The sequence below is a fragment of the Panthera onca genome, chromosome D4 (genome assembly GCF_046562875.1).
Source record: "Panthera onca isolate mPanOnc1 chromosome D4, mPanOnc1 haplotype 2, whole genome shotgun sequence".
In the NCBI taxonomy this organism is placed as follows: Eukaryota; Metazoa; Chordata; class Mammalia; order Carnivora; family Felidae; genus Panthera; species Panthera onca.
This window is the reverse complement of record NC_138351.1, coordinates 70,849,677-70,869,475: the sequence shown is the minus strand read 5'-3', so window position 1 is coordinate 70,869,475 and position 19,799 is coordinate 70,849,677. Positions and strand designations below refer to the sequence as shown.

General features: G+C 45.8%; 1 protein-coding gene across 7 annotated transcripts in view; it reads left to right on the top strand.

Moving 5' to 3' along the window:
* The window catches only part of PTPN3 (protein tyrosine phosphatase non-receptor type 3), a 112,754-nt gene that overhangs the window by 41,105 nt on the left and 51,850 nt on the right, over nucleotides 1–19,799 (top strand). For 3 of the 7 annotated variants that reach the window (XM_060609068.3, XM_060609066.3, XM_078436600.2), the window contains exons 6-10: nucleotides 3,942–3,986; nucleotides 7,647–7,699; nucleotides 14,109–14,229; nucleotides 15,362–15,449; nucleotides 19,412–19,500. In XM_060609068.3, the coding sequence (XP_060465051.1) occupies nucleotides 3,942–3,986; nucleotides 7,647–7,699; nucleotides 14,109–14,229; nucleotides 15,362–15,449; nucleotides 19,412–19,500 (396 nt within the window). Of the gene's footprint in view, nucleotides 1–3,941; nucleotides 3,987–7,646; nucleotides 7,700–14,108; nucleotides 14,230–14,977; nucleotides 15,052–15,072; nucleotides 15,091–15,120; nucleotides 15,219–15,361; nucleotides 15,450–19,411; nucleotides 19,501–19,799 lie in introns of those variants that run through there. The other 4 variants (XM_060609073.3, XM_060609074.3, XM_060609072.3 and 1 more) reach the window with 4 other exon arrangements.

Sequence of the window (19,799 nt, the reverse complement as noted above, 5' to 3'; positions counted from 1 at the left end):
GGGAACAGTGTTTGGAATGGAGGGGGTGGACACAGGAAGGTTGTTGCTGTTTGAACAGTGACCCTGCCTCTGCTTCCCCTCCCCCATGGCAACGTTGAGCCCTTTTACTATTGATCTGTTTATTTTTCATAGGGAAATTTCCAGAGTGTTTCCTCTACCAGAAAAAATAAAATAAAAGTGGATATTAGGAATATTGACTCCTAGTCTGTGTTCATTGTTCCCATGAGACCATCACCAACGAGGTGACATCAACTCAGGCATTGAATACTATGTTTTGTTTTGTTTTGCTTTTGAGGGTAACCACATGATGACATTTTAACTTTTAATGTGTTTAAAGGGTAAATATTAGTCTGTTATTCTGTGTTGCTTTCTTTGTGCACCTCTTCCCTCTACGTAGCAGCCATTGGAGATTTGACTATGTTTACTGTTAAATTAAATTTTACGCCAGAGTAAGAGATGCCCAGCACGGCTCATTGGATAACCATGGGAAGTTCACATGGTGCTCTGAGTTTTCCCCATAATGGCTCCTAATGCTGGTGGGCTAAGGGGGGTGTAGCAGATCGGTTCATGAGCTGGCGGACACAGAGGGGTGACATAATCTATAGGAAAATGAGTTTGAAATGACCCTACCAAGGTTCCCTCCACCCCCCGACCGTTACTAAATATCAAGTTCTGTTCAAAGGATGCTTTAAAAATGTTATGATGGATTATATATGTATATGCATACATGTGTGTGGTTTTTTAACCAGTGGGTTTTTAAATCACAACCACACAGCAAAAATGTATTTTGCTTCGCAATGCAGTGCAGATATATATTACCGAAGCAAGTGTTTAATAAAACAATACCAAGTGCAGACAGTTTTCTATTCTCTATTTCCTTCTTTTTAAAATGCCCATTGTGACCTGTTAAATTTATGACCCACTGATAGCCTCTAACCCCAAGTGTGAACTGCACTACCTAACCTAGTAATTGTCACTCATCGTCCTACCTGCCCCCATGTGATGCTAGAGCTACGGGGGTGTGGTGGCCGCGGGCATGGTAGCGTTCTCCAAAGACCTTGAGTGAAGGGATGGCTAGGGCTGGCCTAAGCCAAGAGTCTCTTTCTCCAGTGCCCCTCTTGGGCATTGGGCGTCTACTTCCATACCCCACAGGAGAGAGGCTCACTCCCTCTGGGTGCCAACAGAATCTTCCTGCTGAACCTGACATTTGACGGGATGGAAGGAGGACTTGGGGAGAGACAGGTTGCCTTGAGATCTGTAAGGGATGAGGGGAATTAGACATGCTTGGTGGTAGCATAACGGCCAGTGGGCAGAGCATCCAGAGAGGCAGATTTTGGCACAAAATGAGTAATAGACTAATTTTCGTTCTTACCTGAGCCCAGGAAAAAATTTGATTTGTTTGTGTCCCTCATACAGTTCACTGCTTTAGGACTGACACCTGACTGTATGCACCCCACCTCCCATCTTAAGATGGGTGGTATCCCCAGTGTGGAATGGAGTGTAGCTGTCACCTCCTGGGATTTGGGGCACCAGATTTCAATGTAACAGGAGCCACGGTAGCAGCCACCCACATGGCACCTATAGAGCTGGTGGGCAGCCAGGACTGCCAGATCTTTTCCTTATGCTGAGCCAGACATCCACCATTAATTCGCATGTCTTTTTTTTTTTTTTTTTAACTTAGAGTTTTGCCTATATTCCTGACACACAGTATTCTATTAAGCCTCAGCTCTGTAGCCTATCCAAAAATAAATCCTTCTTAAAGACATTTAGCCTTCAAGCATCAGAGAAAGTGGTATTTGTTGTTTTCTGGGGGGGTTTTTCCTAAAATTCTGGGCTGGGAGGCATCTGTTGCCCTTTTTGTGAAGTTGAGGTCACGGTCACTCTAGGAGTGACCTTTACATTTCTGAAGTCAGGCGTGCCAACTGTGTGGTTTTCTTTTATTCTACTTGTTAAACATCTCCTTGATCGTGAGCCTCCACAGCTGCTGTTCCTGATAAATTTAGGTCACCCTACACAGAATTTCATTTACTGGTAGCTTTGAAATGAGGCTCCTTCAGGATTCCCAGGAGACCCCCCAAACTTTGGTCCTCCTTCCACTATTACAGCCTCTTTGTACAATGTCATGAGATTGACTCAGACACTTTGCTGACTATGTGATAACGTAGCACTTGATGAATGGTGATCTCCAGGTTCATGTTCATTTCCCTCCCTAGGAAGAAACACCGATCAGCTGGGCTTGCCCCTGGAGGGCCAGATTTACCATAGGATTATCCAGCATTCTCTCCCTTCTCTGCTTTCTCTCAGTAGCACTGTAGGAGAGAACACTTAATTCTGGTTGAATGTCATCTTAGATAAACATAGGAACAAACTAGAAAGGACTGATGATGTTCTCGTAGGTGAAAAAGATGGTCTCCAATACAAAATAAGCATGAATCAGCACACGTATGCTACCCCGTTTCTCAGTGCTGGTCTTCAACACAGGAAGGGTAGTTGATAACTATAGGCAACATAATAATATATATCAGAGCTAGGAAACTGACCCTAAGCCTGTAGTCACTAGATGCATAAGAAATTTGTAGCATACTCGGGTTTTTCATAGTCAGACGGTCCACATTAAAATCAGATCAAACTGACCCCACATAACCTATCTGAATGCCTGTTTCCTCAAAATAGGAGGTGGCAGTGCCTCCTTCTGAGCTGGTACGAGGCTGAAATAAGGCAAGCCATTATGAAGTTCCCTGCATCTGGCCCAGAACTGTGCAGAGAGGGGGTTGTAATGCCATGTGACATATTCATGTCCCAGAACACCAGCGCCTTGACCTTTCGAACCTATAAATTTGAAGGCATCATGAGACCCGATGTGTTTTAAATTGCCCAAATCATCACTCCTCTGCCCCGGGACACTTCTGCTGTATCTGTATTATATTTCAAGAAGTTTCCCTTTTGTCCTCTTGGCCAGACACTGGAATGTCTATCCCATTTGAACCTGGGCTTTAAAAAAGAGTGGGAGCTAGCAGCCGAGTGTCACATGTATGCCGCATCCCTAAATATAAAGTTTTCCGTATCCCTTCGTGGCCCAAGCAGCGCTCTCACTGGTGTCTGCTCCCCACTCCCTGGATGGTAGGCAGACTTGCAGGGTGAGGGGCCTGTCCTGGGTCACCGAGCTCTGCCCACAAGTCACGTGTTGGGTTTTGAAGTGCCGTTCCTGGTGGCTCACAGACCAGTGCCGAATTCAGCTCGGAGGTCCTGGCAGCGGGTAGCTGATTGATGCTTATGCTTTTGCTCGAGCACCCACGGTTCCCGGGACACAGGAAAAAACTCAGCTGGGTGTTTGCACCCCAGCCAAGGAGGTGTCCTCACAGACCCACCTCCTCTCTGCCGCTTCACGCAGAGGGAACGTGGGTGTGTTGTGAAACGCAGTTCCCCAGTGCATGGGGGCTGCCTGTGCAGAATGCTCGTGGGTCCTGGTGCTCTCGGATGCCCCGAGTTTACGGGGGTGGGGGTGTCTACTGGCAACAGTCCTGGCTGATGATTGCCTCCAGCCTTTCCGTCCCTGCTCAGCCATCCCTGGGACAGCATGTGCTGGCATGAGGCTGGCTGGAAGTCAGACAGCCACAGGAGCCATCGTTCCTGAAGGGGCAGCTTTGCGGTGTACAACCTAGCCCCCGATACTTCAGACAAAACTGTGTTTTGGGGCACCTGGGTGGCTCAGTTAAGCATCTGACACTTGATCTCAACTCCGATCTTGATCTCAGAGTCATGAGTACAAGCCCTGTACCGGGCGTGAAACCTGCTTAAAAAAATTTTTTTTTTTAAATGTGTTTTTATGTATTTTGTTTTCCGAATGTACAGATCTTGTCCTTGACTCGTCGCCTTTTTTGTGTGTGCTCTCGCTTCAGTTTGAGTGTTATGAATTAATAATAAAAAAAATTGTTTTGTAGGCATTTGTATTTCTTACAACTGAAGATGGATATTTGTGAAGGAAGGTAATGAGAATTTCACATTCTTCTTTTCCTGTCAGTTGCCAGACACTAAAATTCCTGGTTTCAGTCTAATGAGCGTGCATTTCTGGTAACAGTATTAAATGTAGACAAAGGATGGATGTTGAAAGCAGCATCCGGCATGACTTTATGGCCTGGACGTCTGGTTTTAACCCGGTCTCGATTTGGAGAAGTGGAGGATGGATAAACATCATTTCATGTGTCAATTTTATTAGAAAAGGTACAGTTATCTTTCTGGTAAAGACCTGAGAAATTTTAAAGGGAGGGAGAGACCCAGAATGTGAGACGGGCTTCATTGAGGAAGGCAGATCAGGCCTCATTTAGGTCTACTTCCAAGCTCCTTAGTACCTATCATGACTCATTTTCTCACTGGGAGACTTTGTGCTCGAAGGCGTGAGCATCTGCCTATGATTCAGCACGTCTTGTGTGTCAGGACCATCTCCGTGGCCAGAAGTATGTGAAATGGTCCCAGAAGGGAAAAGAAAGGCCAAGCCAGTGGTCCCTGAGCTGCCTTCTCCGAATGCTGACTTTTCCTTGACTTAAGGGAGAAACTGTAGCCGATGAACTGGTAGAAAGAGTCACAGCTTATTCCCATTCTCCTCATTCTGTCTTTCCCCCTGCCAGTTCAACTGAGGTCATCAGAAGCCCCTGGAGGGAGCCCACTGTGTGGTTAGGGGCAGTGAGGCAGGAGCCCAGGAGGCGATCAGGACCAGTATGGGCTCTGGAGACCACAGTAGCCATGAGGTTTAAGGGGGAGCAGTACGGGCTGGGAGTCTTTGCCCTGCCACACGCCCATGGTCCCAGCTGAAAACCACATTTGGGGAGGGGAGGGGGCGGGGCGCCTGGGTGGCTCAGTTTGTTGGGCGTCCGACTTCAGCTCAGGTCATGATCTTACAGTTCTTGGGTTTGAGCCCTGTGTCAGGCTCTGTGCAGACAGCTCAGAGCCTGCAGCCTGCTTTGGATTCTGTCTCCTTCTCTCTCCGCTCCTCCCCCGCCCATTCTCATCATTCTCATTCTCATTCTCTCTCTCTCTCTCTCAAGAATAAATAAAACATCAAAAAAATGAAAAAAAAAAAAAAAAAAAAAAAGAAAGCCACATGTTGGGGACTTACAGGAGAGTAGAGAAAGGAGGTCCTTCTTGTCAAACCTAGACAGGCATCTTGTGTCCAGCAGGCAAAGAGCTGTTGGAGGTTTTTAAGCAGGAGGTCTGTGGCCAGAGCAGCATCGACAAAGATAGTGCCGGGACACGTAAGAGAAGGCTGGAAGAGGCTGGGGGGCTTCATCTAGATGGAAGGGAGATTTTCAGGCATGGCCCTGAAGATCTGGGGGATGGGGTTGGGGGAGGAACATTTAGAAACAAGACACATGTTGAATTCTGGATTGTCAGAACCTGATGACTCTCCAGAGCTCCTACAATTAGAAAATTTTTTGCAATTTAGCTCATTCTCCCACTCAGAGGAGGGAAGAATCCCTTCCCTAGCACAACTGCAGGCCTTGGGGTCTCTGCTTAAGCACCCCCAGAAATGAGCTCCCCCTTTCATGGGACAGCCATCTTACATGTCAGGATGACTCCAGGTTGAAATCACCCACTCCTCTCTTGGGTCCTGGCCGCCCTCTACAGCAGTAACAACTTGTCTCTCTCTTCTGTGCACTCATTTCTTTTCTCCACAACTATTTCACCAACCACCTGTTATGTGATGGGCTCTCTACTGTGCTGGTCAAATAAGGCAAGGCCCTGCCCCCTCAGGAGCTCTCAGATGAGCCCTCCACATAGTAAAATTGGCAGTCTTCATTTTTTCTTCTCCAAACACAATACCCCTTGTTAGTTTTCTGTGAAACCTGTTGGGGGCCACATTGTCTTCAATCCCTGGCATTCCTTGTCAGGCCTCTTGGTGGCCTCTACCACCTCTCTGAGGAGAGGGCCTCCTGCTACCAAACACTTCCTGGGTGTGTCAGGGTGGGTGTGGCCATTTGTAGCCATGGATCTTGTGACAGACTTGATGGATCTAATTAGCCCTGACTCCTGGGTGCCCTGATTTGTTTGAACTGTGTGGTTGGCAGTTCCCAAGGCATTCTCTCTTTCCAGCTGAGATAAATGACCTTGTCCATCAGATAGAGACCCTAAAACCTGGAGGGAAAGAAAGGAGTCTGTCTAGGGGCACGTGGCATGTTAGTTGCCACCTTGAGTGACCTTGAAGGCTTTTGGTATTCTTCAGTTTGTATTTATACTGTTCTTTGGAAATGTTCTTTTCTGACTTGTTCATAGGATTGTTCCTTCCATCCAAATTGAACCTCCTTAGCCCGTCTCTTCAGTTGTACCCCACGTCCCATTCACCCTGCTCTGCCGCTAGCAGGGACACTGACTTAGGTTTCATTGAAGCCCATCTTGGTAGGAGAGCGAGTGACTGGTGTTTGTGCTCCCCACGGGCTATCTGGGTCTCCAGATGAACAAACAGATGGTGAATATGCCTGGGCGTATCTCCATACTTGGAGAGATTACTTAGAAGTTCTAGCAGGGAACACGTGGTAACTTGAGGAAAGTTGGGGACCCCTCCAGTTGGGAAGGCTACCTTCTTGTGCAGCTTCAGGACTAGCGCATAGCACAGCAGATGGGAAGGGGAACCCTGGGCTGTCAACCTGATTAGTCAGAGAGACGGGGGTGACTCACATCTTGGGAATCTCATGAGCTGCCATGGAAACAGTACTTTTTCTCCACTTCCCCTGGGACTGCGGGAAGAATGCTCTTAAAATCTGTATCTCCCCACCCTGTAAGCCTTCATTTCTGCTACTTCTACTCAGCCCCTCCTCAGTGCATTTCTCCACCTGGCAGAGATCCCTGGCCCAGGTCTGCTGGCCGAGCTCCTAGGCAGATGGTATAGTTCATGGTTGAACGGAGAAAAGGGAGCAACCAGAGGATTCAAAGGATGACTAAGCCAGAGATGATGTTATTGACAGAAATGGGGTGTTTGGAGGGTAGTGAGCCTGAGAGGAAGGGAGACCAAGTCTAGCAGCCAGTCCATGGGTTTCTAGCGAGTGGCAGGCAAACTGGGAGGTGGACAGAACATTCCGTATAGATCGGAAGCTTCAGGAGGGTAAATAGATTTAGGAATCTTAACTAACTGTTAAGTAATTTAGAACTCACAGGAGTTTTAAAATTTTAAGATCCTTTTCTATTTTTCCCACCTAAGAGGATGTCACCTTTCTAGAAAGCGGGTAATCAAGAATCTGGAGTCAACAGAAGTCAGAGATTTAGTTAGAAAGCCCTACAGAAAGTCTCACGTCTTTACTAGAAAGATATGAAGGCTGTCCAATGATCTAAGAGTATGATTTTCTCACTTTTCCTCTTCGTAATATGAGCCTGATCTTTCTTGATCAGCCAAAACCTTGGCCACCATTAGGCCTTTAGCTTTATGGTATTTGTATTACTGTGTATTATTTTTAACACAACAAAGTTCTCCTTTAATTTTAAATCTTTAGTGTTACATTTATCTTTACTATTTGAGTTGCATCCTAAAATTGTCTTTGTTATGATTCAAGATGTTTTTTAATGGTTAATGCAAGAAAGAAGATAGGTGTTATCCATGATGGACGTTTCAGGCTGTTGTTGGCTCTCGTGACCTCACTAATGTGTTTTTCTCCTGACAGGTTAACCTGCCCTCTTAACTCAGCGGTGGTTCTAGCATCCTATGCAGTGCAATGTAAGTCACCGAGGGAGCATTTCACAGCTGGATAAGACTGTTCTGACTGATGTCTTAAGAAAGTCACTGCCCTTTCCTGTTTGACCAGGTCTCTTCCCCTCTTCCCAGGAATCCTGTTGGGCAAGCTTCTCTCTGGTTGTCTGGAGAGTCCCACTGTCATCCTGACTGACACTGTCCACCCACACAGGGATGTTGGTCAAGGAGAGTGGTGAAGGGGGAAAGAGTGGATGAGCCCATACAACAGAAGTCACCTATCACACATTGTATCAACCAGACCCTCACTCACATATTGTGTCTCATAACAAACCCCAGTGGGGCAAATATTTCTACCAGTCACCGCTTATAGACATGGAAACCAAATCCCACGGTTAAGAAATTTCCTGGAGACCACTCCTGCTACTTGCTTGGGATCTAAGGAACTTATTTTTAATTTTTTTTTTTAATGTTTATTCATTCTTGACAGAGACAGAGCATGAGCAGGGGAGGGGCAGAGAGAGAGGGAGACACAGAATCCGAAGCACAGAACCCGACACAGGGCCTGAATTCACAGACCACGAGATCATGACCTGAGCCGAAGTCGGATGCTCAACAGACTGAGCCACCCAGGCGCCCCATATTTTTAGAGTTTCAGTAGAGCTAATGGGTTTTTTATTGCCCTATAGCAGCAGTGTCCAATAGAAATATAATGTGAGCCACATATGTAATTTTCAGTTTTCTAGTACCCATTATTAAAAAAGGAAAATGAAATAGATGAGTATAGTTTTAATGTTTTAATTAATCTAGCATATCCCAAATACTATCATTTTAATATATAATCAATGAAAAAAATTAACAAGATATTTTACATTTTTTAACATGAAGTCTTCAAAAACCAGTCCAGATTTTATACTTTAAGCACATCTCAATTTCAAGTGTTCAGTAACCACATGTTGCTAGTGGCTGCCACATTGGATAGAAAGTCCATATGGAATTTTCTGTCAAGGCCTGTTTAAGAATTCATTTATTCAATGAAACTTTCTTGCGCATATATTCCACATCAGGCCCTGTGGTAGACGCGGGGTATGCATGGTGAAAAGGGGGCCTAGCCAGATGGAAGGCGAGATATCACTTCATAGTTAGCCATGTGTTGCCAGAGCAGTACGCTAATGTAGAGGTCGGGCAGAGGTGCATGGTATGTAAGAAGGCTCCTCTACCTTTCTATAAGCCCCACAGCATCTTGGCCTATAACCCTCTTAAGCTGACTGTAGGGTAGAGAATTAAGAGAGCAAGATGGTCAGGTCTCTGAGCAGGTGCTGGCTGAACTACTCACTCTACTTTGGTCTCAGAGGCAAAATAGCAAGAGAAGGCTGACAGGGACTCCTGAGGTGGCCTTAAGTCTGTCCACTCCCCTGGCTGCAAGCAACAGAAATAGGAGAGGGGAAGAGCAAGGTGGCTGGGCCCACAGCTTATCTGCCCACCTGCGGGATACCAGGAAGTGGAAGACAGACCTTTAACAATGACCCTACTCACTAATAAGGTCAGATCCAGTCTCAGTCTCCCCAGATAGCCTGCATCTCCTTCTCTCCAATGGGAAACCAAGAAGAGGCTGCACAGTGATTTGAAAGTTCCCTCTCCCTACAACACAGCTGGAACAGACCCGGGCGTGTTGTATCCAGATGGGAAATGGCATGGCCACCAGTCAGCCTGTGTCCTTACTGGTCTCTAGACCTCATGGACTCCATCTCTGCCAGGCTGATCAGCTGAAGAGACCAGCTTTGCTACATCCCGGAGTGAGTTTGGTGTTTGCAGCTGGAGCTTTGAGGGGCAGGAACACTAGGAAGGACATAGTCAAACTAAATTTAGATCCTGGCTTCTCCACTTGCCACTAATGTGGTATTACCTCCCTGAATTCCCGGGGTTTTTTTTCTGTAAAACAGAGGTGATGGTGGTGATTACAACTCAAAATTGACTGAGTCAAATCATACATGTAAGGAAATGTATAACTAGAAACTTTACAGCCGGACCCTTGCTGGTAACTGAGTCAATGAGCACGTTCCTGGAGCCATGTTGCCTGGGCTTGGGCTCTTCCACTAATACATCATGACCCTGAGCCTCTCCAGGCCTTCGTGTCTTCATCTGTGAAGTGGTGATAACTGTGTTTACTTCCTAGGGTTGTAGTAAAGATGGAATGAGTTATTATACGGAAAGCTCTCAGGATAGCGCCCGCCGCGTGGCAAGTGCTCACTTGCGCTCTGTTTTCATGTCTGCCCAGAAGAAAACTTTCTGAAGAACTGCCTTTTATAAACAATAAACTCTATTTAGAGTAAAATTTAAGAACCAAATACGAAAATCCTATTCTAAGTCAGGTTCTCCCCTCTGCAAACAAGTGATAGAACTGGGCTAAAGGAAGTTATTAGCATCGAGAAAGCAGAAACTGGTTTCCGTGGAAATATTAGCATGACTCTCATGCTTAATGAAATCATGCATTGTCAGACAAGCAGTTTTAAGTATAAGCTCTTTATTCCTTCACTCTCAGGAAGTACATATATATTCTTCCTGATACTTCTGTGCATGCATTTCTCTAAGATTAATTCTTGGATAGGGTACTGCTGGATGTCTGATTTTTATCTACTACATTTCACTAAATTGTCCTGGCAGGGGTGTGTCATATGAAGATAAGCCCCACTAGTGACGAGCAAAGCAAAATCACATTTTCTTACTAGATAAAAAATAATGTAGGTAAATACTGGAAAATATTTTTTTTTAATGTTTATTTATTTTTGAGAGAGAGAGAGACACACACACACACACACACACACACAGCGTGAGTGGGGGAGGGGCAGAGAGAGAAGGAGACACAGACTCTGAAGCAGGCTCCAGGCTCCCAGCTATCAGCACAGAGCCCGATGCAGGGCTTGAACTCAAGATGGACTGTGAGGACTGTGAGATCATGACCTGAGCCAAAGTCGGACGCTTAACTGACCGAGCCACCCAGGCGCCCCCAATACCTGAAAAGAGTTTATAGGTTGCTGGTGGCCTCAAGTATTTAGGAGGCTCAAAGAATAAAGTTCTTAGAAATACGTATTCATTCCATAATGTCCCTTGACCTCTGTCACGTGCAGGTTCTGTACCAGTCTTAGGGTGCACAGACAGAGCATGGCCTCTCTCTGGAGTCCCCTGCCTGCTGGGGAGGCACAGGTGGGCCAGCTGATGGTGGCAGTGAGGGTGAGCACAGAGGATGCACTCCATCTTGCATGGGGGAGAAGGAAGCGAGTCCAGAAAAGCTTCTTAGTGATGACCCCTGAGAAGAGCCTCCAAGATTAAGCTGGTGTTGGATGAATAACATGTAAGGGGCTTGCTTATATTACATAAAGGACTTTCCCAACAGAATAGTTTGACAGCTGGAAATGCCGCACATTTGAGTGTCTGGAATATACTCTCTGTTTCCTGCACAATATAAAATTTTAGCCAGAAGAATGCATGGAACTTAAGACAATGTACTTCCCACATAAACACTCATTTCCTTATCTTCCTGCTATAATTAGCTTGTGCATGTGTTGCTTCCCCACGAATAGGAAAGTGTATTGCTCTGGAGGTTAGGGTGTGTGGTATAGTAAGTAGATGAAGGTTATGGACTGTGGTCAAAGTCTAGGCTCCAAGTTACCAGCTGAGCAGTGTGGGCAGGTCCCTTCCTTGAGTCTCCCTTCCCTTAACTGTTTCATAGGGACAAAAGCAATGTCTGTCCCTGGGTTGTCATGAGCGCTTTGAAATCAACAGGGGAACCTCTCTGTGCTTGGCCAAGTGTTTGCAGATGACTATTTAACTTTGTTTCCCTCTAGTGGTGAGCACAAAACTTTGCACGGAGTAGCCGACTAAGATTCCAAGGGAAAACCACCCTACAGGGAGATTCCCTCTAGGCCTTTTGTTAAGTTCAGACATTTGTCAGTGACTTGACTAAAGATGACCTTGCTGTTCATGTTTGCAGAAGGGCCCAGGGGTCGGGATTTATCAGCTAAAACAGATGACCAAGTCAAGGTCCAAGAGGCTCACCATGAGCAAATGAAACCAATAGAGTAAAATTTAATCGGACTCTGCCTTGAGGCTTAGGAAAATCCCTTTGCATCATTTGGCTGCCCTCTGGGGACATAACCCCTGTCCTCAGCAAATGGCGAGCAGCAGCTTGGACCTGGCAGGCAGGCTGGTGGGAATGGTAGGAGCATAAGCTGGGGGGCATGGATCACCTGGGTTCTGGTCTTGACTGCTGGAAGTGGCTTCTGTGATATGGGAAGTCCCTTATCTCTGGACCATAGTTTCTTCTCTCTCTTTTTTTTTTTTTTTTTCTCTTTCTTTTTTTAGTTTCTTCCCTTTTAAAACGAATTTATACAAGATAATTTTAAGACTTTCTCAAGCTGTCCTCACTGGGGGCTCTGTGTCAGGGCATCTAAATTATTTCCTATAAACACACGGTTCTATACTTCACGATGTACAAACTCACCTATACGCCACACTTGTGCTTACATAATCCAGCCTTGACATTGCTGTCCATAGCTTAGCTGCATTTGGCTGGCCTTAACAGCCTATGGTCTACCCTTGACCAAGTCTGCGTGCATAGATCACTTGGCTCTTTAGGCCCTCTTCCCCTTCCAAAACTGAACTTTGTAGTAGCCTTTTTTTCAGTTAGTTCTGAGCACTGCATCCCTGAGCACCTACTGGGTGCCATGCATAGGTGCTAGGCCCCAGGGATGAGTCTGCCTCACTCCCAGCCCTCAGGGAAGAGTGTAAGGAGGAGACAGATCCCTTCATTATGGTGTGGATCTCAAAGAGCAGCTCTTGGGTGTGGTGGCAGTTGAGGGTGAGCAGGGCCAAACCATCATAAAGAAATATGTGCTTGCATCTAGCCTCTCCTCTTTGTGATGAATTCCCCTAAGCAGCTCCCCGGCTCATCTCCTTCCCTCCTGAGATTGGCCATGAAGCATCACAGCAGCTTCTCCCGGTCCCTATCCTCGTGTCACAGAAGGAGCTGTTTGATTTAGAACTCTGTGTTGAGTGGGCGCTGTGCAACGCTAGCCCTCAGAAGCCGCCTAGCGTTGAAGCCAACTGTGGGAAGAATTCATTGAAACCTTTGGAAAGATCAAGGTTAATATTTTTAAGAAAAAGATGAAAGTGTCCCATTAACAAAATGAAATACTACTGGAACGCCTGGGTGGCTCAGTCGGTTAAGGGGTTCAGCTCCGGACTTCGGCTCAGGTCATGATCTCAACAGTTTGTGGGTTTGGGCCCCGCGTCGGGTGCTGTGCTAACCGCTCAGAGCCTGGAGCCTGCTTCAGATTCTGGGTTTCCCTCTTTCTCTCTACCCCTCCCCTGCTCACACTCTGTCTCTGTTTCAAAAATAAATAAACACAAAATTTTTTTTCAATAAAAAAAAAAGAAAATGAAATACTAGAGTAATTGCCCATCAGAACTAGAACTTGTTTTTCTCCTGTTTTTATAAAGATGGAAAAACTGAATCTTCGTGAAGGGAGGCAGGTGTCCCTGTGTCCCACAGGCAAGATCCTTAGGTGCCCCACCCAGGGTCTTTTTCCCAATCTCTTCAACAGTCCAGACACCCAAATGGTTTGAATCCCCAGGGCAGCCATGTACAACTCTCAGGAATATCTATTACACAGTAGATGTCAGTGAGTCACGTTTGTAGAATGGCAGTCAAGGATCTTGAGGGAGAGGCACCGCTTAGACCAGGGATGGATCTGGGAACCCCTCTGTAAGGCCCTTTTCCTACACCCTCTGCAATTGCAGGTCTCCAGTGTTTCCCTGACTCCCTTCTGCCCCAGAATCCTGCCCTCACCTTGCCAGGGCCCGTCAGCCCCACCCACTCCCAGCCCTCATGCCACCCCCCACTGTGCCTCCGAATACATCCTGGTTCCATTTCTTCCACCACTTTTCCAAATTCCGGGGACCTGGTCAACGTGCAGACCGTGGTCAAGTCAACATAACCTCCCTTCTGCCCACACGCATTTTTTGGAGCAGGCTGGTCCAGTGTTGTGATCACCTTGGGCTACTAGAGAGTCCGTCTTCTGCACAGGACGTGGCATACAGGGCATGGCATTTTTGAGTGGCTTCTCTTACTTCTCTTTATCCAGGGGTACGGTGCAAACTGCAGGGCTCACCACAGAGCATGGGTTTAGAATAGGGCCTAGGTTAGACTGTCCAAATGTCTGGCCGCGGAGAGAGAACATTCAGCTGAAGCATGTGTGGTGGTACCACATAGGGTTCAGATAGAAATGTAGAATCTGGAGCTAAGGAGAAGCTCAAGTTCATGCAGTGGTAGAACCTCTTGGAAGAATACTTCCAATGCTTTTCTTGTGATGCTATAGATGCTTGTGAATGCAGACCATATTGAAAAGGCGATTTCCTCCTCATTCTGTCTTGATAGCGCATTTTGGAGACTATGATTCTTCCATTCATCATCCAGGCTATCTTTCTGATAGTCAGTTTATACCAGATCAGAACGATGACTTTTTAACGAAGGTGGAATCGCTCCACGAACAGCACAGGTGAGAAGAGGGGTGGGGTGGCCTACTTTGGGAACCCAGGTCGCACATTTCAGACCTTATGTTCCCTTGTGTCTGATGTGTTCTCTTCCTTTTGTTCATGAATCCTCTTTTAAGCTGTCGGAGGTTTGTGAACCTTTGAGATGTTACGATGGCAGATATATTTGGCATAACTAGCATTTCTGTAAAGTGCAAAATCTGATAAGAGTTTAAGGGGATTTACAGCATTCTTTTTTAGGGTGTCATTGAAATCTTGTTAATTCCTAGCGGAAATGCCCTTTTTAAATATGCCCCACAAATTGACCTACCAGGCAACTTTTAACAGTTGACCACATTTGATAAAATGGGTGGCTCCATCAAGCATCATTGAATAGACAGGCAGGTGGACGAATGCCAGGAGGCCCTGTGAATCCCACATCCTCCCTGGCTTCGGGTCGTGAAACCGCCTTCATTCCAGAAGGGAGGCCCAGTCTTCCGCAGCTGCCGCAGGCCCAGCTTCCATTCCAGCAGATATGCCCAATTCTGGGCTCCTTGTCCTTTGCCTCATTTTATTCAAAGCTACAGAGAGGCAACTCTACAGTCCAGGTCAGATCAGGGCCATCCTGACCAGGAAGGCCAGGTCTCAAGGGACCTGACATTCTTGGGAAGGCTGCAAAAACAAAGGCCAAGCAATCTGCGTCCCTTCTAAAAGGCACGGCCAATCCTCCCTCCCAGAATTGTTTCCCAGGCAGAAGCCAGCATCCTAAAATAGCACAGTGACGTTTGGGAGTTTGAGGCTGCCAGAAGAATAGATAAAGGTGGAAAGACCTGAAGAGCACCTATCACGTAAGCAACTTGGAACAAGGAGGGTGGGAATTCCAAAAGGTGACTTCCTTCCGTATCTGAGTATTGAGAGCCTAATAATGGGAAGTATCATTCAGTAAAGGACTTGAGCAGGCGATGAAGTCCTATTCGGTGGGCAAGAGAAAAGACTTGGTTTAGTAGAATTTAGGGTGAGATTGTTGAAGATTAATAACATAAGGCATTTAATAACCTTACAGAAATGTTACCAATTTGGAGGGGATTTTTATGTGAAAAATTGGAGTTGTGTGCTCTGTTGATTTGAGAGCTCTGTGTTGTGTCTTGTCTTCTGTAGTGGACTAAAGCAGTCAGAAGCTGAATCTTGCTTTATCAACATAGCACGGACCCTCGACTTCTATGGAGTGGAGCTACACAGCGGTAGGGTAGGTACCCTCGGCATTTCCGGGTTCAGAAATTAATTTCCGAAGGTTTGAAAACTTCTTGGAGACTATGTCTTTTCCAGTATAATAAAAAAAAGAGCTTTGTATAACAATATTCAGAAATTTTATAAAGTTGGTTATAGAGTTGTTTTTTCATGTTTCATGCTTCCATGGGGTTGGGGGGCAGGGTGGTCATGGGAATTAGAAACAAGTAGTTTTTATTTTTATTTTATTTTTATTTTTTAAAAAATGTTTATTCACTTTTTGAAAGAGGGAGCACGAATGGGGGAGGGGCAGAGAGAGACAGACAGAACCTGAAGCAGGCTCCAGGCTCAGAGTGGTTAGCACAGAGCCTGATGCAGGGCTCGAACTCACAAGCTGTGAGAATATGACCTGAGCTGAAGTCGGCAGCTTAACTGACAGAGCCACCCAGGCACCCCAGAAACAAGTAGTTTTAAAATTTTTTTTAATGTTTATTTTTGAGAGAGAGAGAGAGAGAGAGAGAGCATGAGAGGGGGAGGGTCAGAGAGAGGGAGACTCAGAATCAAAGTAGGCTCGAGGCTCTGAGCTGTCAGCACAGAGCCTGACGCAGGGCTCGAAGCCACGAACTGTGAGATCATGACCTGAGCCAAAGTCGGACACTTAAATGACCGAGCCACCCAGGTGCCCCAGAAACAAGTAGTTTGTAAAGATGATTTCATATGATGATTAAAGAAGCAAAAAATGTGTCTGTCCATTTTCCAAGTGATACTTTAATGAGCCAAGGTGTTTACTATTTCATCTCATTGCTGTTCAAATTACCCAAATATGACAGCTTTCTCTTTTAAAGTTTATTTATTTATTTTGAGAGAGAGAGTGCATGCGTGCACACATGGGGGGGTGGGTAGAGAGACAGGATCCCAAGCAGGCTCCACCCTCAGCACAAAACCCTACATGGGGCTCAATCCCATGTAAGGGACTGAGATTGTAACCTGAGCCAATATTAACAGTTGGATGCTTTTAAAAATTATAATGTTATTGGGGCACCAATATTGGGTGGCTCAGTCGGTTAAGCGTTTGACTTTGGCTCAGGTCATGATCTCACAGTTCGTGAGTTCAAGCCCCACATCAGGCTCACTGGTGTCGGTGCAGAGCCTACTTTCGATCCTCTGTCCCCTCCTCTTTCTGCCCCTTCCCTGCTCATGCTCTCTCTCTCTCTCTCTCAAAAATAAACATTAAAAAAATTTTTTTTAATTATAATGGTACAATCATGAAAACCAATAAATATTTTAATTGATTGTGACTTTTAATTTTTTTTAATGTTTATTTTTGAGAGGGAGAGTGGGGGAGGAGCAGAGAGAGAGGGAGACAGAGAATCCCAAGCAGGGCCCTCACTGTCAGCACAGAGCCCAGTTTGGGGCTCTAACTCGTAAACCGTGAGATCATGACCTGAGCCAAAATCAAGAGTCAGACGCTTAACTGACTGAGCCACCCAGGAGCCTCTTGTTGTGACTTTTTAAATAAAATTGACTAGGGGCGCCTGGGTGGCTTAGTCGGTTAAGCGTCGACTTCGGCTCAGGTCACGATCTCACGGTCTGCGAGTTTGAGCCCCACGTCAGGCTCTGTGCCGACAGCTCGGAGCCTGTTTCGGATTCTGTGTCTCCCTCCCTCTCTGACCCTCCCCCATTCGTGCTCCGTCTCTCTCTGTCTCAAAAAAATAAATAAACGTTAAAAAAAAAGTTTTAAATAAAATTGACTAATATCCATCATCTACTGAGTAATTTCTATCTGCCGGATACAATGGCTTGCTTATTTCCCCCAGTAATGCTGTGAGGTATTATCATTACCCCCATTTTACAGATGGAGAAACTGATGCTCAGGGACTTTTGGAAGGTCACACAGCACAGAAGTAGCAGCTTTAGTACATGATCCCAGCACTGTCTAATTGGCCTCTGACCTTTCTATTTTCTGCCAGTAATTGGTCCACATCATATACAAAAGGAAGCAAATATTGAATACCTAGTAGGTACTAGGCATTGTTCCAGACGCTTTCATGAGACCACAGTGTCTCGTTTAAAGATTATAACAACCTTGAGAAATCAGTCTTCGAATCATCCCATTTTACAGTGAGAAAATGTAGGCTCAGGGAAGTTGAGTAAATAATCAGACTCTACATCTGAGATTTTTGCGATTCATAGAAACACTTTCATTTCTTTTGTGCCATTCCAATCCCATAACCGTGTGATAGGCAAGTTACAGCCTCAGTAATAAAGGAGGAAGAAGATATGGGGTCTTATAAAATATCAACTTTGGGACTTGATGGTTAATTTTTATTCAGTTGCAAATAATCACTTACCGTGGAATGTTGTGGAGAACTTTCTTCAGCAGTGAAGTGGACTTTATCTGTATCTGAGTTGACCTGCACTCTCCCTACCCCCTGTGTCCCATGAGTGACCTCGAGCCAGATGATTACCTGCCTGGCTCACACCTCCCAGGGTATCAGAGGGAGCTGGGTTACCTTTGACTATGTTGTGTCAGGCAGAACCCCCTACACACCAACGACCTGACGCCACAGAGCTCACTTCCCAGTAGTTCAAAGGCTCCGATGGGTCCCAGCGACCCTCCAGGTGCAGTGACTCGGCAGCCAGGCTGCCTGCATCTTGAGGCTTCACCTAACATGGCCTCGTGTGTGTGGCAAGGGAAGAGGAAGTTGAAGGGTTGGCTTCACAGCAGCTCTGAAATGATTCAGCCCAGAAGAGATCCATCACTGCTCCTAGAACATTGACCATGACTAGTCACGTGACCCTGCCTTCTCCAGTACAAGTGTAGCTGGGAAGCGTGGGGACAGGCGTGGGAATTTAGTGGATAGTTACTATCCTGGGTTGAGTTGCATGTGATCCCAGCTGGGTACCCAGGAGTGAATACTCTGGACTTTCGACTGTATCAGTCAGCAATGTTTTGTTTGGCCGATTTCTCTAATTCCCCTTGTTCATATCACTGTCCACAAATGATTTGTCCCATCACATCTTGAAAGGCAAAAGGAAATGAAAATATAATTATACCTGCCACATGTTCTCTAATTTTAGCCTTTGGAGAGGTGGGTTTGATAATCCTTATTATACAAAAGGAAAAATTAAGGCTCAGTAGCCCAAAATAACACAGCTAATAGGTGACAAACCTAAACTTCACACTCAGTCGTAACTAAGTCAGACTCTGCCCCCGCTCCTATTGAATATAATTTGGAGTATATGATAGGGTAAATTGGGGCATAGGTGACTCAAGGGAAGGAAATGTTTTATTTTAAGATTTTATTTTACTCAGGGAACCTGGGTGGCTCAATCAGTTGAACATCCGACGTTGGCTCAGATCATGATCTCACAGTTTGTGAGTTCGAGCCCCACATCGGGCTTGTTGCTCTCAGCACAGAGCCCCCTTTGGATCCTCTGTCTCCCTGTCTCTGCCCCTCCCCATGTTTTCATTGTCTACGGCAATGCCTAGCGCACAGGCTCTTAATAAATGTTGAATGTATTGGAATTATAGGCTGTATTTATTTCTCAGTTGGATTTAAAGTCAGCAGTTCTACACTTCACGACAGTAGCTAAAGCCTTTTCAGTGATGGAAGTTGAGATTGGTGTAAAGCTGTGCAGAGGGTGAGGTCTTTCTGATGCTCACATGATATCTAATACCAATTGTAGGAAATGTACAATTGGATATTCATTTCAAGATTCCGTGGAATGATGAGTGGGCCTTGCTGGTAACTCTCTAATCCAGTGGGACCCAGATGTTGCTCTCAGGCAGCGCGTGTGCATTTTAGAAGAGTCTGGTGCTAAGCATTTGGATCTTAAGTATCGGTTGCCTGTTTTCCATAACATTCTTCCTTTGGAGCTTATACATACTGCTATTTATAACAGCGTGGGTGCTTGAGTTACCAGAGGGCATAAGCATGACTGTAACACACTGTGAATCTCGGTTCTTCCTTTTTACAGGATCTGCACAATTTAGATCTAATGATTGGGATTGCTTCTGCGGGCATCGCCGTGTACCGAAAATACATTTGCACAAGTTTCTATCCTTGGTAAGTGCAAACCACTTCTAATTATTTTCTGAATCATGCTTTAAAAATATGCTGAACAAAAGAAATGTTATCTCTAATTTTAAACTGGTATTTCTAAAGGAGGGGTGGAGACCAGGTTTTTACCTCTGACCTGTGAGGTTCATCCAGATTCGGTACTTGGGAAAAGGGGTTTGGTTTCCACTAGCAGCCCCTTCCTCCGGTCACCCTGTGGTTTGGGATACTCTGTGGAAACAGGGATGAACTGGCTCAAGGCAGGTTTTGGAGTTACAGAGTCCTGGGCGGTACATTGGCCAGAACTC